Source organism: Halichoerus grypus, chromosome 2 (assembly GCF_964656455.1).
Source record: "Halichoerus grypus chromosome 2, mHalGry1.hap1.1, whole genome shotgun sequence".
Taxonomy (NCBI): Eukaryota; Metazoa; Chordata; class Mammalia; order Carnivora; family Phocidae; genus Halichoerus; species Halichoerus grypus.
The window spans coordinates 11,363,903-11,380,953 of record NC_135713.1 but is presented as its reverse complement, the minus strand read 5'-3'; the positions used below and the strand labels follow the sequence as shown (position 1 = coordinate 11,380,953).

The 17,051-nt window shown below is 42.9% G+C and overlaps 1 protein-coding gene and 1 long non-coding RNA gene across 14 annotated transcripts in view; both read right to left on the bottom strand.

Annotated features, from left to right (window-relative positions):
• Nucleotides 1-17,051, bottom strand: part of TRIO (trio Rho guanine nucleotide exchange factor) — a 340,046-nt gene that overhangs the window by 205,621 nt on the left and 117,374 nt on the right. For all 13 annotated transcript variants that reach the window (XR_013445488.1, XM_078066575.1, XM_078066577.1 and 10 more), the window contains exons 3-4: nucleotides 7,704-7,818; nucleotides 1,657-1,849 (exon numbers count right to left, since the gene is read on the bottom strand). Coding sequence is in view for 12 of the 13 variants with exons in the window: in XM_078066575.1 (XP_077922701.1) it covers nucleotides 1,657-1,849; nucleotides 7,704-7,818 (308 nt within the window). In the remaining variant the exon portion in view is untranslated. The remainder of the gene's footprint in view (nucleotides 1-1,656; nucleotides 1,850-7,703; nucleotides 7,819-17,051) is intronic.
• Nucleotides 11,286-14,089, bottom strand: LOC118542510 (uncharacterized). The gene is made up of 2 exons (XR_004920629.2): nucleotides 13,653-14,089; nucleotides 11,286-11,493 (listed from the first exon to the last, which is right to left on the bottom strand). It is a non-coding gene; the product is annotated as an uncharacterized LOC118542510 (long non-coding RNA).

Here is a 17,051-nt window from a genome sequence, read left to right as displayed (position 1 = left end):
GTTATTATCAATATTGTGCCTCAAGGAAAACATGGGGGGTGGGAGAGGGGTCATTAAATTCAAAAACAAAGTTAAAGGAAAAAGATGTGTAGCCTAAGAACCAAAAAATAAAACAGAGAAAGGCTGGTTTAGCCCCACCTCTGTCACTTCCAGCCTTAGAGAAACCTAGGACCGCATCAGCTCCATGCTGGCTGGCATGAGAACCTGCAAAAAGCAACAGAGCTAGAAAGAGGGCTGCTCCTAGTCTTGCACTTTTGTTTGCAATGTGACTGTAGGTTCATTCCTGTCTCATCTGTCCAGACTTTTAATAACATCCATGGAGATGTTATTAACTTCAGAGAGAGACGCTGGTAACAAAGTAGAGACAGTAAGTTCAATAGAAAAGCTGGTATAGATAATTTTAAAGGCCCAGAGGAAGATATCAAAATTGGACTAGCAAACATTTGTGTGCATTATATTGCTAAACCATTGTTTCTGCTTAAAACATGTATAATTAAAAGCAACACACTTTAAATCTGGCATCAAGAAAACAATAAGACCCAATAAACTGTCATCCAAAATCACTTCTCAGCTGTGTGAAGAGAAAGGCTTACTGGTTTCATCTTTTACCTAAATCTCTTGAATGCAGTTTCAAATTCAAATTAAACTAAATTCAGATTTCAAATTGAAAATCACGGCAAGAGATTTAAAAATGCAAGTAATGCATATGTGAAAACACTTTGAAAAGTTAACATGGAACATAAAACTTAAGAATTAATTTTGTGCGATGTGCATAATACTACTGTTGTTGTTTACCTTAACACACATGAATACATTCACTAAAACCTACTGTTTGGGCAAACTTGCTAGAAGCAGCACAAGCTACTCAACCAAAAATTATGAGATCTTATAAGAAAACATTCTATTACAGAATATTACGGCATGAATCAAGTGTCAAGCTGGCCGGAATACTTTCTTCCCATAATCATCTCCTTACACTAACTGCGTCAAAGCCCGGGCAAAGCCTTGGTAGCTGAAGGAGAGGTGACAGTGGAAAGGAAAGGAAGTTAGCAGGTTGAGGCTTGTCTCACACACCGTCTGAGAGTCGGCGACCTTATGCGCCGTTGAATTCAGAACTCTGCATAGTTTTTAAAGGAGTACCTCCCTTTTCATAAACGAGAGAACTGATGCATGAAATACAGAACAGACCATTCCCTCCATTACCAAGGACAAGGTGAAAACTCAAGTTTCTTCTGGACACGTGAAATTGGGTATCTCTCCCTAACATTCCCTTATTCCCAAGGGTAAGGCAATGATGAATCTGAGGCCATATAAAGCCGCCTGGACTCAAAGGAGAAGCTGCTTTACCAAGAGAAGTAAGAGGGAACCTCTTTCTATGGTACACGCCTTATACCTCAGCAGCCCCACCACCCAAAACCAAGAGAACTAAAACCTAAATCACCCATGGGTGAAATAATCCAGTAGGGTAATGTGATAACCGAACCGAATTTTGTTGTTTTATGCAAACTAATTTTACATGCCATATGTATGTAAGATGTGCAGTTCCCATTTAATATGTGGTTTTAAAAATCTATTATCTAAAATGATGAGGAAAAAGTCAAGTTTTAATAAACCATGCCTATTGGTTTAACTGGTCTGGCTACACGTGGAAGTTACCTCAAATTCAAATTTAGAACTGCCAAAATTAGTCCTCTGTTTCTGCCAAAAGTTGTCTGGCTTGATTATCAGTGCAACATGAATGCAGCAGGGAAAGGACTCTTGCAATATCTTCAGCAGAGGCTTAATGGAGTCCCATTTGGACCCACGCATGTCCACGATCACCGTGAATCCTCGCTTGCAGACCTCTTCACTAGAGAAAAAGGAAAAAAAACAGGTTTAAACCATGCAACTCTTTCTCTGGTCCAGAGTCCCACCAGGTGAGGCTGATTCTGCGTCCTTCATCCTGATGTCTGTGGGGCTGTCAGGTGGGCGTGGGGGGGAGGGGGGGAGGGCAGGGGATTTCTCATCTTTTGTGCATTAAATGATCACACACATTGTCTAGGCGCTATTACAGCAAAGGTCCCTGGTGAGCGCTAATGGGGACAGACCCCTGAGAGTGTGCACCGAGCCCAGGTCGGGAGGGTGACAGACCAATGCACAGCAGTCCCAGGAGCCTGCCAGGATCCCAGTGCTGAAACCACCTGTACCCGTGCACTGGTGAGGGTGGGAGCTTTTCAGTGTCCCATTTTGTCCCCTTTAACTGGTTCAGGCCCTTGAGCGATCTCAGAGGCTCCCCAAGTATGGTTCACTGATCCCTAGGGGTCCTTGGCGCCCTTCTCGCAGGGTCTTTGGGGTAAAGGGATTTTCACAGTAATACTGAGATTTATTTGTCTGTTTCACCCAGTTGTACTAGTGACACAAAGGCCATGGTGGTGAGGAGGCTGGTCCTCAGCACCCGCCAAGGAAGTGCTAGAGCCTTTGTGTCCTGCCCCTCCACGTTCTGGTAAATTTAAACAAACAAAAAAGCCAGCTCCTCTTAACAATGACCCTGATAAAGCAATAAAAATGATTAGTTTTACTAAATCTCAACCCCTGAGTACATGGGAAATATATGCAATGCACTCCTGCAATAAAGAAAATCAAGAGTCCAAGTGTCCTTGAAGACAGGTTACAATACTTAGTCGCACTTGGCGAGAGCTGCAGTGTCCGTGTGGAGCGTTCAGGATACAATACTTAGTCGCACTTGGCGAGAGCTGCAGTGTCCGTGTGGAGCGTTCAGGATACAATACTTGGTCGCACTTGGCGAGAGCTGCAGTGTCCGTGTGCAGCGTTCAGGATACAATACTTGGTCGCACTTGGCGAGAGCTGCAGTGTCCGTGTGGAGCGTTCAGGATACAATACTTAGTCGCACTTGGCGAGAGCTGCAGTGTCCGTGTGGAGCGTTCAGGATACAATACTTAGTCGCACTTGGCGAGAGCTGCAGTGTCCGTGTGGAGCGTTCAGGATACAATACTTAGTCGCACTTGGCGAGAGCTGCAGTGTTCGTGTGAAGCGTTCAGGAAGGCTTGGCACAGGCTCACGCTCAGGAACAACTGCAATCCTGCTTCGTGGTGGACTCGCAGAGTCCGTGCAGGCTGCCGATCCCTGCCAGACGTGAGCCAGATGACGACTGTGGGAAGGTATCTGGGAACACACCTAAGACCCTGAGCGCGTAACGACAACTTTAGGTTTCACCCAGCGTGAATTACTGGGCCTAGAGGAAAGACATTGGACATTTTTCTGCCTCAGGTAATCACCTGAGAAACTAAAAACTATTTATAGTTATAAATTCATATAGTTTATAAATTAAAAACACAGAAAACTAATTGCTATCATTAAGTGATGTTAAAAAGCCAAAATAAATTAAGTCAAAATTAAAACCAATTTCATGCTCTCTTGCATAAGCTCACTCCTTTCCCCTTTCCCTCCCCATCCCCACAGGAATGCCCTTCTTTTCCTTATCTTGATGCACGCCATCACAGTAACTGTCGCTCCAAATTTCACAGACGTAAAGTTCCTGTCACAGCTACAGCCATGTAAGAGACATGGCACAAAAAAATTCCAAAAAACAAGTCTGTGGGGCAAGAACCTGAGCAGGCGGCAGCGCAAGTCCTGGACACGGGGTGGGAAAGCCATCGTGAGGACACAGGCTGACAGCAGCCTAGCTTCTCACTCAAAGGTGGAAACTGCCAGCAATGGTTTGATGGACTCCTGTCTGCAACTCCATAGGAATATGAACTCCAAATGAGTTAACACTTGGCTCAGACGCCCCTCATGATAGCGCTTCTCCATGTCTCCAGTGGGTCCTGGGCCACAAACCAGGGAACAGCACAGCATGGACCTCCTTCAGAGATCCTGGAAGCAAACAGGGCTTCCAGAAATGTCTCCTCAATTCTCCCAAGTCACTGAAATGAAGCATTCTGGGCCTCTTTGGGTTCTGATGGGGTGTGCAAGCTGGCAAGACCAGCCAGAGCAAAGGGAGCCCGCCCCGGCGGAGACATTCTCCTCCGGATGCCCCATCTGCTGCCACACACCAGAGGCAGAAGCCCGTACGCCAGGCCCCTGATGGCCTCAGTGGGAGCTCTGCTAGAAGGACTTCAGGCATCGGCCTTCACCAGATCACGGTACATTCTCGGGCAGCCAGGGTCTCTCCTCAGAGAGCGCCGCACGCTGTGTACAGAACACAGCACAGCCCCCTCCCCTTGAAAGGGGCTGGAAAGGCATCCTGAATAGCTCCAGGCTCAACAACAGGAACACGCTAGAGAACACCACAACCAGAAGGTACCTGAGCTTGCACAGTTTACAAAAGGACTCACTATCCACCTTCCTCCACAATTGAACTGACCACCCAGGGACTTCTAAATAATGAAAATCGCAGGTGAACTGGGCTGGGAGGGCACATCCTTTCAATCCGGCTCTTTATCCAGTTAAAAGCCAGTCCTCATTAAGAAAGCAGTGGCTTGCAAAGATTCGCAAACCCAGTTCTATTCAGGAGCAGCTAATGCACGTGGGCAGGTGTCTCCAGGAGAAGGCATGCATGCCACTCCTCCCCCCGGAAGACGCTGCTCACTGGGACACGTGACCATCAACCGGGTATTCTGGCAGCTTCATCTAAGAACCTCATTTTATCCGTGAGATAAAGAAATGTTAGAAAAAATTAAGGTCCCTTCTCAATGCTGGTCTCTGAAAAAGAGAAACGCTCTTTAGTTTCTAGATGAAGAAAGTATCTTTTAATACGAATGTTCATGAACGAATTAATTGAAGTCTCGCATTATTTTGCTGGTGACAAAAGAGTTTATCCGTGTAGCTACCATAAATCATTCTAAAGAAGGCAAAATGCTCTAAAACATAATTAGTATAAGTGTAATTCAAACAATAAGAGCAATAAACACCTAGAGATGTACCAAGACTGATGTTATTTTCATCACTGTGTGGGAATCCCAATTAGACCAGCAAGAAGTTCTACTGTGACTTGCTTCTCTTACACATGGTTAATGGAAAGTTTCCTTGCAAATTAATTCTATGAAAGTCACTCTATTACTCCAATTGCTTTTATTTTTTTTTTTTAAAGGAGGAAGGAATGAAAGGGAAGGTGACCCAAGTAATAATACTCAAACTACTCACTACTGCTCAGATCACACTTATGATTACCTCCGAGGGCCACATTTTAAGAGGCACACAGACAGAGGCCATGCAGAAGAAAAACACGATATCCGGGCTCTGAGCACGTCAGAGGGAAAAATAAAAGAGGGGAAGTAGGAAAGATGGAAATTATCATACTTTTTCTGAGGGAGCTACTGGGCGTCGGGCACTGCACTAGGCATGTACGTAAGTGATCTTACTCCACACTCACAATGATCCCAAGAAGTACACATTACTATCACATTTCGTAGATCAGAAAACTGATAAAAGGAACAGCTGCTCTGAGTCTGCTGCCCATGTTTTCTGGACGGCGCGCTTCTCCCCATCTGGCAACGTGGGGCCCTGTGACTGTCCAGCGAGGGGTTGGGGGGGGGGCAGCGAAAGGCCACCTTCACCGCACAGAAACTGCCAGGAGTAATGGCCAGGAAAAGAAGTCTCATGACCCCCAGGATGACTTATACCACTCTGGAACTATGGCAACAAATAATCAGACTTAAGTGCAAGCAAAGCCACAAGTCAAAAAAAAATTCACACACCATTATTTTGCTGACAATTTTCTTGGCCCTACTGCTCGGCTCTAACAAACCAATGTTCCCGCCACGAAGCACACACTGGGACGGAGCAGCTCCTGCGTGGCCAGGGTAGACCCATGGGTTCTGTTGCCACTTCTCTCCGTTTGGACCACAGTGAAATGTCCCCATTAATCCCTTGAGAAATGTATCATTTACATGTTAATCCCACTTCTCTTGTCATTAACCCAGGACAAGCAAAGTGACATTTCTTATCACCTGGAATTACAGATACAAAAGCAAATCTAGGTGATGAAGTGGCTGCGCTTGACCGTGGAGGGGTCACCCTACACGCTTAGTATTTATAAGAGAAATGATAGGAGGCTTGCGATTTTTTATTCCGGGGGGAAATTCAGAGAAAAACAAGATTGGCAAAATCTGGTCATCACTGAAGCCAGATGACAGGTATGTGGATGTTTGCTGTGCTAGTTTCACTACTTTTGTGTATGCTCACCATAATGAAGTTCTGCGGGCTTAAGTGGGTCATCCAGATGATCCAAAATATACCTGAATCAATTCTTTTTACAATATCAATGATATAAAAGAAATTTTTAAGTTACAATCAACACGGATTTTTAAACCAGAAAGCCAGTTGCCAAAATTATATATAGTCATTCCATAATTACACTATACGACAAGTATCACTTCAATTGGCAGAGATGTTTACATTGTCCTTTGTATTCCTGTTTCTTCTTCTGTCATTAGCACAGTACCTAGCACACAGTCAGAACTCCGTAAGTGGTCCTTATCAACTATACTGTTATTTATAAATGATAGTGAGTAGCACAGAACTTCTAAAGCCCTTTCTAATTCCATAGTTTCAACAGTTCAACTGCCCGAGAAAATACCAGAGTAAGAGGAGAGAGTAAACTTTTCCATATACGAATGCAGGGCTCTATCGCGTTGTCACTGATGATGCAAAGTGGTGGTTCTCTCGTAAAGGATGACCACAGCGGAAAACCCAACAACTTCGTCAGCAGGTCAGGCGGTCAACAGCGAAAGCGGACTTGCCTCAGCCACAGCAAGGATGGGTCACAACCGGGCCCTGCTGTCTTCCCTGCTCGGTGTCAACCAAAGAAGGTCAGCAGTGTCCCCACCCGTGTGCCGTGGCAGATGTACCCCTCCCCTCAACCTCAACAATGCCACCGACCACCTTTTATTACTCTCTTGCATAAGCGTTCGTGAACATTACTGTCTACTCTAGCCTATGTATAACGACCGAGTTTTCTTCCACACGTCCTAGTTTCGTCTCTGAGGAAACGCCTTCTGGCTCTAGCACATCGATTATGCCCCCTTTAGTATGTGCCTTTCCTTTTCCTCACAGGGAAGCAGCCCTCCAACCCAGACACACACAGTTTCTTAGCACAGGCATGACTAAAACCTTGGGTTATATCACAGCAGTTTTCTCTTTTCCAAAAAGTAATCTGGAAAATAAAGCTTTGTCTGGTCTTGGTGTTCTTCAGCATCCACACGAACGACCACCCTATCATGAAGGGGGTCTCGGATTGAATGCGTGTTCCCAAATTTGGCATATTAGCTAGTAAAGATTCTTAATGCCTCACAAACCTCATGCCACAAATCAAGAGACTGCTTTTCAGAAACCGAAGCTCAGCATGAAGACAGAAATGTATAGTGAGAAAGAGCATTCCATTTCTGGTCTTGCAGGGCGCTGTGTCTTGGTATCAGATTCACCAAGGATGGTCCACCTGAGGCACCGCATCTGAACCCCAGCCCCACCATCCCCCCACAAAGCGCTCCAGGCAAGACGCGTACCTTCTGGTCCCCACACCCAGAAGTGTTGTAAACATGACAGAACGGTCACAAAATGGAACTAAAGACAGGTGACGATTTTCGTTCTGCACTGTCTGGTCTGCCTGGAATTCAAGCCACTGTGCAGCTGCTTCTGGAGAGCGCAGTGCCGCGTTTCTTGGAACGGTCGCAACAGTGACAAACCACAAAGCGCACAGAACTCACCTAGGGATACAGGCTAGATAGGAAATGAGTCTCCTGAGGTCCTCCTGTCGTATTCTATCGTGATTGCTGCGGGCTGGAAATGTTAGAATGGGACCTCCACGTTTATCTCTGCCACCTGAAAAACAAGCATTTGGAGCACACTTAGACAAAAGCAAGAGAGGACAGGACTCTGCATGCCCCTGGAGGTCCAACATCGTCACCCAACCGCTCGCGCTCAACGCTTTACCTCCTACAGCCGCATGGCCGGGAACAAGTGTGCTATCGGCAAGAGTCAGGGTTTGGGAGGACATGTGGCTGGGCTACTTCATCCTCTCCCGGGACTCCGGAGAACAAGTCTGAGTGCTGCCTGCCACGTGGAAGCCATTAGAGAAGGCCTCATCTTTACCTTCCTATGTGTCTCCTCCGACTTCAGTTTTACGTGTGGAGAACGTTTCCATGTACACGGGCATCGCTCCCCTTGCACGCGGCCTCCTCGCACCTTACCAGGCCCTTCTGTCGTCCCCCACACTGCTCCCTCCTTCCCGCCCCGGCATTCTAAGCTCTCTCTTTGCTATCAACCAAATCGGGTTTTAAGTCTTGAAGGAAAGAGACAGGAATGGACCTCAAATTTTATGCTGATGATGACTTTCTATCATCTGGGATCTAGGGCATCTTCCTCTCTTGAGGGCAGCACCTAACCCCAGCGGTCAAGCCTCACCCATCTCTCACACAAAAGCCGCACATACAAATAAAGAGACTGGCATTTAAGAATTTTTAAACAGAACTAAATTACCTTGAGTTTAGAAAAATTACATCACATACTAAGTACAAATCTCAGGGACTGTCTTGTCATAGAGAGGCAGATGTAGCCCTCGTGAACATACATAAAATCCTAATGAGGTCTGTTGGTATCACTGAATATTTTCGGTGAAATTTCCAGCAATATTTTATTACTCCACCAATGTTTTCAGAAAATAAAACAGAGAAGGAAAATCTAGCCTTCCCAAGCGGATCCTTCCTTAGCTTCACAGCTCTGGTCATCTGTCTTCAGAAGTAGAGCAGTAAGACCACAAAATTCAAGTCACAACATGAAACTCTTCATTATTTTCTCATCTTATTTACTTCATTAGCAGAGGTAAAACTAAAAAGCAAGCAAACATTAACAGAAAACCAGATTCTTTCCTTTTAGAAAACCCAAAAAAGGATTCAGCACAAGATACTGGTATTTTAAAAACATATTTCACCAATATGGATTTTTACAATTTCCTAGAATGATTAATAGTCCCTCTGAACAATAATGAAACTCAATTTTGATTCTGAACACTAAAATGATCCATATGTACTGTTAGGTCATGTAACCTAGACAAGTATTAAATTATTTATAAATCCAGTAATTCATGTATTAAATGGAAACAACATGAAACCATAGCCACTGATACATGCTAGGTATGGTATCAAGTCCTTTACACGTGCTCTGATTTCAACATCACAATGACCCTGTTAAGAGGTTTTATCCTTCCAGCTTTATAATTAAAGATACTAAAGCTCAAAGAGCTTAAATAAAGACGGGGCAGGGGAGGATCTGGCTGCCTAGTCAGAAGAACGTGCAACTCTTGATCTCAGGGCTGTGAGTTCACGTCCCATGTTAGGTGTAGAGATTACTTAAAATAAATAAAGGAAATTACAAAAAAAAAAAAAAAAGACAAGGGGACTATGTCACATGGTCACAGCTGGGTCCTTTGCCCTGAAAAAAACTTAGAAAAATTTTCAAACTAGTGGCTAATTTGAAAATCTCTCTAAATTAGAGCAGTAAAAATGTCAGGACAACTGAATGATGGTTCCTAAGCTTTTTAATGAATGGAAGTTACTATTAAAAGTAAGCAGCAGTTCTGTTATAAATGCCAGAATGTCATCACCAAGTAATCTTCTTGGATAGTATTTTTAGGGTAAAATCAATGGCCCTAGTTTTGGGGGAATACTTCTTATCCCCAAGATAAGACAGGCAACAATTCAGTATTTTTTTAACTCTCCCAACATCTTAGATACTTTCCAAAAAGAGAATCAGTCTCCTTGATCAAAAATATTGTGGATCAGGGTGCCTGGGTGGCTCAGTCGTTAGGCGTCTGAGGTCATGGTCATGATCCCAGGGTCCTGGGAAGAGCCCTGCATCGGGCTCCCTGCTCAGCGAGGAGTCTGCTTCTCTCTCTGCCACTCCCCCTATCTGCGCGCTCTCTCTCTCAAATAAATAAAATCTTTTAAAAAATATTGTGGAACAACATATTTTACAGAAATTTGAGTACAATTTAAAAATACAGTATGAGATTTGGGTTAAAACATTTACCCCGCTTTTGGTAAAAAGAATAGCATCTAACATTTTCCTTGACCACCATTCTGAATTTTTTAAATGCAACGTAACATTTGATTCAGTAGGGAGACTAGATGACAATGACCCATGCTCATCTCTCCTCCCTCTGGGGTCATCATATCTCACCAAGCAAGCAAGGCATGCTCCACCATGGGTGCGAAAAGAAGAATCCAAAGCCTGCCTATCAAGGACGCTCACGTGGGCAATCAACAGGTGTGCACACTGCGCGCAGCCGTCTGCTCACAAAGAAGTGTGCATATGTCCTGACGGCCTGCCTGCTGTGCTGCTCCACCTTTTAACTAGAGATTTTCCCCAAGCTGGAAGCGCTAATGGAGAGTCCCCTGAGAGCTGCCAGCAAGCTCATCCACCAAATAGGCTCTCACTTATGTCCTAAAGAAAAGCTTCCATAAACCCAAATTTGACCTTTAAGAGGGAAAAAAAAAATCCACTTTATCTTTTTCCTTTTCCCAGAACAGAGCTTCAGAAAACTCAATAGAATAGTTTTAAAACTTCATCAAAAATCACTTATGAAGTAAAAACTGCATATTCTCTATTTAAATAATTTAATAATTGGCTTTCGCTTGCTAACCTCCCCGCATCGGGTGCATCTTCCGACCTGTGGTGTCATAGTCAGTGACAGGCAGGTGCCAGTCACCCATCTGCTGACCCCTCCCAGTGAGGTTTAAAAAAAAAAAAAATCTGAGAACCGATGAGACACAGTATTAGTTCAAAGAAGCATGGTCTCTGAACCTCAAGGAGCCTGAAGTCAATGCCACGGATGTGTATTTGGATGGTGTTCTCCAAGATTTAACATGGTGCCGATGTCACAAACGCAGAAGGTACACAAATGAGAACACTGTCGGGCTGTGAAGCCGAAAAGTGACAACTTTAAAGTTCTTGTTCCTGAACTAGGAACAAGAATGATGCTCCAGCTCATCAAAGCTTCACCTGCTGGATCTACTCGGATGCATGTGACGTCGACCTGCAGCCTCAGGGTGAGGCAGGTGGGACACACGTCACTCCCGTTTTATAGACGGGAATCCCAGTGCCTTAGTTACTACAACGAAAAGGGCAAGAAATCCATTTCCTGCATCTACCAAAGTCCAGTATGTCTAAGTATGAGAGCGGCACAGTCTCTGGACTGCTCCATGTCTGTCATCAAAAACTAGCAGCTCGCTAAGGATTATCTGCATATCCAAATGCTGTTTTAGTCAAACAAAACAAAACAGAAAGTGTAGTTTTTGTTCATAATGACACTTTTATTTTCGATTCTTACAGTTCTCCCCATACTACATTATATTTTTCAGGCACCTCTCACTTTCTAGTCAATTACATGATTTTCACAGTCTTTTTCTTTGTCTGTCCCGCCCGCTAAATGGAAGCTCTATGGAGGCAGGTTTGTTCACTCACTGACATCAGTACATACCTTCAAGGCCTAGTAAGAGACTGGAACAAAAAACATACTCAATAAATATCTGCTGAATGAATGGATTCCTCATCTATATTCCACACAAAGTTAATTAAAAATACCTACTATCAGTATCAGGAAGTTAAAAACAGACATGCCTAATGAAATTTCCTATAGAAACACACATGTAGGGGCTCCTGTCTGGTGCGGTTGGTTAAGCGTCTGACTCTTCATTTCGGCTCAGGTCGTGATCTCAGGGTCTTGGGATCCAGTCGAGGGTCAGGCTCTGTGCTCAGCGTCAAGTCTGCCTGAGATTCTCTCTCCCTCTTCCTCTGCCCCTCCTGCTTGTGTTCTCTCTCTCTCCCTCTCAAATAAATAAATCTTAAACACACACACACAGAGATGCTAAACAGACTGAGGTTCTTGTTAACATGAGAAGAAAGAAGCTGCAGCCATCTGTGTGGCCCTTCCTTAAACCCAGTGATGCTTATTTTCTCTTCTAAAAGGTCAAAGTCCAGAGGACTTGGGCTCTGGAGCTGCATGGCCCAGAATGACCACAGAAGCAGCTAGACTCAGAGTTGCCCCTTTTTCTTTAAATCAATTAAGAACTCACCTTTCATCCTTCTCTTCTAAGGCAGCCATACCTGCTTTGAGGAGTATGATGTAAATCTCAGTGAACCCACTGTATTTTTCTTGTATGGCCCTTATTTGAATTTCTGGATTATGATACCAGTGAAAATGATTCTTTATGCCTCCCCCCCAACGAGCAGTCTACCTCACAGATCATGAAAAGCAGACTTTTACAAAGGAAGCCCTGAAAAGGCACGGTTTGTGAAGGAGAAATTATGGCTGCAATCTATTAAGTCTGCTATCAACCAAGAAAACTCGGTTACGAAGGTGTTCACTGGGCCCCCACTCCAGGAGTGGCCAAGGCCAGCAGCTCCAGAGCCCCAAACCCTCCCATGCTCCCCTCCTGCAGCCCAGTCCTGAGAACTAGAAACTGGCTTGGAGCATTTCGAATGGAGTCACTAAGGGGACTCTTGATGGGGCGCTTGGAGAGCCTCTGGCTATCCCCAGCCTTCCAGTCTGTCACTATGGCCTCAGACTGTGCCAGAGGCTCACGAGAATATCCCAGATGGATGCGAGGTGCCCTCTCCCCTTTCCAGAAAATGGAGAACTCTGCAAAACTGGAACAAGAAGAACTATGGTCAGTAGTCCCAATCCTGACAGCAAACCTCTGGGCAATCAAATCCTACATTCCTGTCAATACCCCCACCTGCAAAGGTGAATGATGTTCACCTTGCCCTGCCCCAAAAATGCCTTCTAAAAAGGCAACCCAAATGTCTATCAATAGACAAACGACTGAACCCAGTATGCTATATACACACAGTCCAGTTTAAACAACTGTAAAAGGAATGTGGAATCTCTGTATGTACTAATATTCTGTTCTCCAGAATACTGTTAAAATGAAACAGCAAGCAGAGAAAATGGAAAATACATGACTGTTTATCTCAGGGAGGGAGGAGAGGAGAACGGATTGGGGTGGGGGGGGTGAGAGAGAGAGAGAGCGCTGTTTTACAAGTATAAGAAAAAAACCCAGAAAACTAAAGAAAACAAAAACAAAAAAAGGTCTCCTTTGGTGGAGGAAAGGTACAGGGTTGAAGAGGCAGGGAAAAAAACTACATTTCTTTGTACTTTAATTTTTTTTTAGTTTTTAGCCCTGGAATGATGTACACGTTTTACTTAATACTAAAGCAAGATTAGGTGGTTGTTTTTTTAAGCTTTACAACTGTAAAACGAAATGAAACATGATCTGGAGTTTCAAGTTGGCAGGAACTTGACCCACACAGAGAGGAGCTATTCTGTGTGATTTTAAAGCAGTTACAGGACTGTATGTTCCTAGGGGCATATACCCTTAGGACCACAGAAGTATTAGATTACATTTGGTAGTCACAGTGTGGCAATAACATCAGTGTTAAAATGTAAATAAGCAATTACGTTGATGAGAGTAGGAACTCAGATTTTTAGTATAAGGAAAAGGAGACACAAATATAAAATCAAAGAAAAATACCTGTAATCCTAAATCTGAATTAGAAACTTTAGTATGAAGTCATGACATCTTACTTAAAAAAAAAAAAAAAATTATCTATACACGTATTTCCTCGATGTGTCTGCTGAAGAGCACAGAAACACTGACCCAGCCAGGAACAGCAAGCTTCTGTAACATCCTGCGCCTTTCTCCGACGCAAAGGAACCAGCACACTTTGGAGAAGTGTGGCTCCAGATGTGGAATAGGGACAGACGAGCTGGGCCTGAAACATCCTGTCTCATCAGCAAAAAGAGAACCTGCAGGACTGCAGTGCATAGATTCAGGAGCCAATCTGAAGACACTCCCATTGGGTCTAAGATGAGAAAGTTTTAACTTCATAAGAGATTTTTTAAAATTTGGCAATCAACTGAAACACATCAAACGTTAAAAAGCAAAGGTGTGTTTTTTTTTTTATCAGTCTGAAATGACCAATGGTCATTTTTCATTAGTCTGAAAACTGGCAAAGGACAAGAATCAATCATTTATCCTTTTCTTGTATTAACTATGTTCTCAGGATAACCAAGAAACTGATGATGGGACACTTCTTTTTATAGGATAGCTAAGTTGATAAAGAAGAAAGGATGTAATTAGAATGTCACCATTTTGCAACTGTGATAAAATACTAATCTAAACCATGATCATCAATGAATGCTTGACATCATAAAAAAAGAGACAGCCAGACTCCCCCAATAAAACTCCCAGTAGAACTACCTACCACCACCCATTAAGGACTTTTTGCCTTCTTCCTGCAAAATCTAACCTAGGTCTGATAAAGCCTCAAGATCCAGCTCCTAGTTTACAGGAAACACAGGGGAAGGAGAACATATTAAATGGCCACCCATGGGTACAACCAGCAAAAGCTAAAATGTAGGGAAATCTTCAGAAAAACACAGTTTCCTCATCTAATAATTAACATAAGGGGATAAGACAAAAAGAGTAAGAACCTATAGATTGAGAAACACAGAGAGATCAACCAATTGCCACGTATATCCTGTGAAACAAATTATGAGACAAGCAGGAAAATTTGAGTATTGATTGGCCTATTTTTATATTAAAGAATTACTACTCATTTTTTAGGCCTGTTAATGGTATTGAGGTTTTTTTCTAAAGCTTTTACAGGAATACAGATGACAAGATTACTGAAGTGAACCATGGTTCATGGAAATTCATTGTATTATTCTCTCTCCTTTTGGATGCTGAAATGTTTTATAGAAGGTTAAGGGGAAAAAAGTGTTCTTAATTCTGATGGTAGTCTGTGAGTTCTTTTGAGGCCCAAACCCTAGCACCTAGTGGCACAGGGCTGACATTATACATATATTATATATATATATATATATATACATACATGTATATGATGTCCACACTAGGAAAATATATATAACACATTAACATATATATTAAATAAAATGTTAAATATAAACTATAAAACACTTCTTTTACTGCCCCTACTCCCGACCTGAAGCATGAAGTCAGGTTTGTCACCTCATTTAATTCACCCTCTGCAGGAGTTAGTAAGTACTTTGCCGTCTTACCTATATGTGGTGAGGATTGCTTTCTACAGTACCTGGAGATGAGACTGAGGATCAGAAATATTCAAGTTCAAAGAATCCCTACTGGGTTTTTAGAGATTTTGACCTAATAAGTATCTCATGGAATCACTGATCTTCTGGCCTGCTTTTTCAAAGCCCTAGTTATTCCACTTAGATTTAATTTACTAAAAGCTACTCACATAGAGAGCTTTCACAAACGTACCAAAATAAATATCCCCTAATATTTTAAAAAATGGGGTCAGAGCAGAAAGTAGATTAGTAGTTGCCCGAGCCAGGCGGTAAAGGAAATGGGGACTGGGCATGGGGTTCTTCTGGAGGTAATCAAAGTGTTCTGGGATTCGACCATGGTGATAGTTTCACAACCTTGTGAAAACCCTAAAATCCACTGAATCATACACTTTTAAAGGGTAGATTTTATGGTTGTGGATTATATCTCAATAAAACAGATTTTAAAAAACAGGATCAGAGGTATAAATTTTTCAGAAGTTTATTCTTTCACTGTAAACCTTTTACACACACAAAGAAATCAACATGCAAGTAACGTTTTTAACTTTTTTAAATTAAAGTTTTTAATTTAGTGGGGTTTTTTCCCTTTTCTCTTCCTAAACAAAATAACAGCAAGCCTAAGAAAAACAGCAAATGATATCATGCTAACATAATTTCTCAATTCTGGTCATAAAGTAGGAAATACTACAAAATTGTGATGGCACCTACCAACTTCATTTAACCAACACAGCTGGCAAAAATCTCAGATATTTAACAACAGTTCCAGATTAGTTTGCTGCAGTGCACAACTTCCCTCCCCACTAAAGAGACCCAACTTTAACTAACCCTGCAGAATTTAAGGTTTGAGTAAAGAGTCATGATAAACTCTGAAAGATCGATGATTTTATTTCTTCAATTAGTTAAAAGGGAAATAGTTTTAATTCTGATAGTAACTTAGACAAAAATGATATCAAATGAGACATTCTGTATTAAATGCCTAATAAAGAATGAGTACAAATAAAAATCATCAACCTTAACCTTCCCCTGCTCTTGACATGCCCGTCTCCAGGAGCTTAACCAAAGAAACAAGCGTTCTCACCACAGATCCAAACTTTAAACATCCAAAAACTGAGGAACGTGTGGAATTGGCTTTAGGTCCTCCTATGGACGCCTCTGCTATTTGTAAGTGGAGTCTTTTCATTAAAATCCATCTGTCAACTATAAACTCAGGAGCTGACAAACCGCGGCACGAGTCCACATTACGCAGTTTGTCACTAAGTGATTAGGAAAGAGTAAAGGCTACTTTTAAAATTCGGTGTACTACAAGCCAGGAGGGGAATTTTTTTGTAAGCATGTATTCCCAACTACCTAAAGCATCTTCTTCTTTTCATGAACTTCTATTAACATTCCAAGTGCATTCTGAATTAGACTCACTTGAGCCAAATCATCAAACAGTGTTTACGAGGGGCACCAGGAAACACCACTGGCCACCAAGGTGAGATTAGCAAAAGCACCATCGGGAGCTGTGCCCTAAATATAGCCCCGTTTGACATGCCAAAAGGACACACCCCACATATAAAAGCAGCTGGTGGTGTTATACGTTTAAAATAAAATGTGTTCAAAAGGAGACATCAGATCAGCATATTATGCCTGTTTGAGAAAGATAAAAAATTATCAGCGGAAACACATCCAGGAAGACCGTCTAAAAGCACATGACACTCCACACATTTACTTCCTGCTACAACAGAGCAGAAAAATCTGCAAACCTTTGTTTTGTAACAAGTGAACTCGTGCCAAAAAGGTAAAATACCCAACGGCTCTTCTGTTCATGCAGAGCGGGCCCCCAAAGAAACAGCCCTAAAGCTTACCCTCCAGGGCCCCAAAGCCTGAGAGTCTGGCCGAGACGTCCCCACCCTGCAGGAGGGCCAGGATGTAGAGGTGAGTGGAGGACCCAGCTGGTAGAGATCACTGG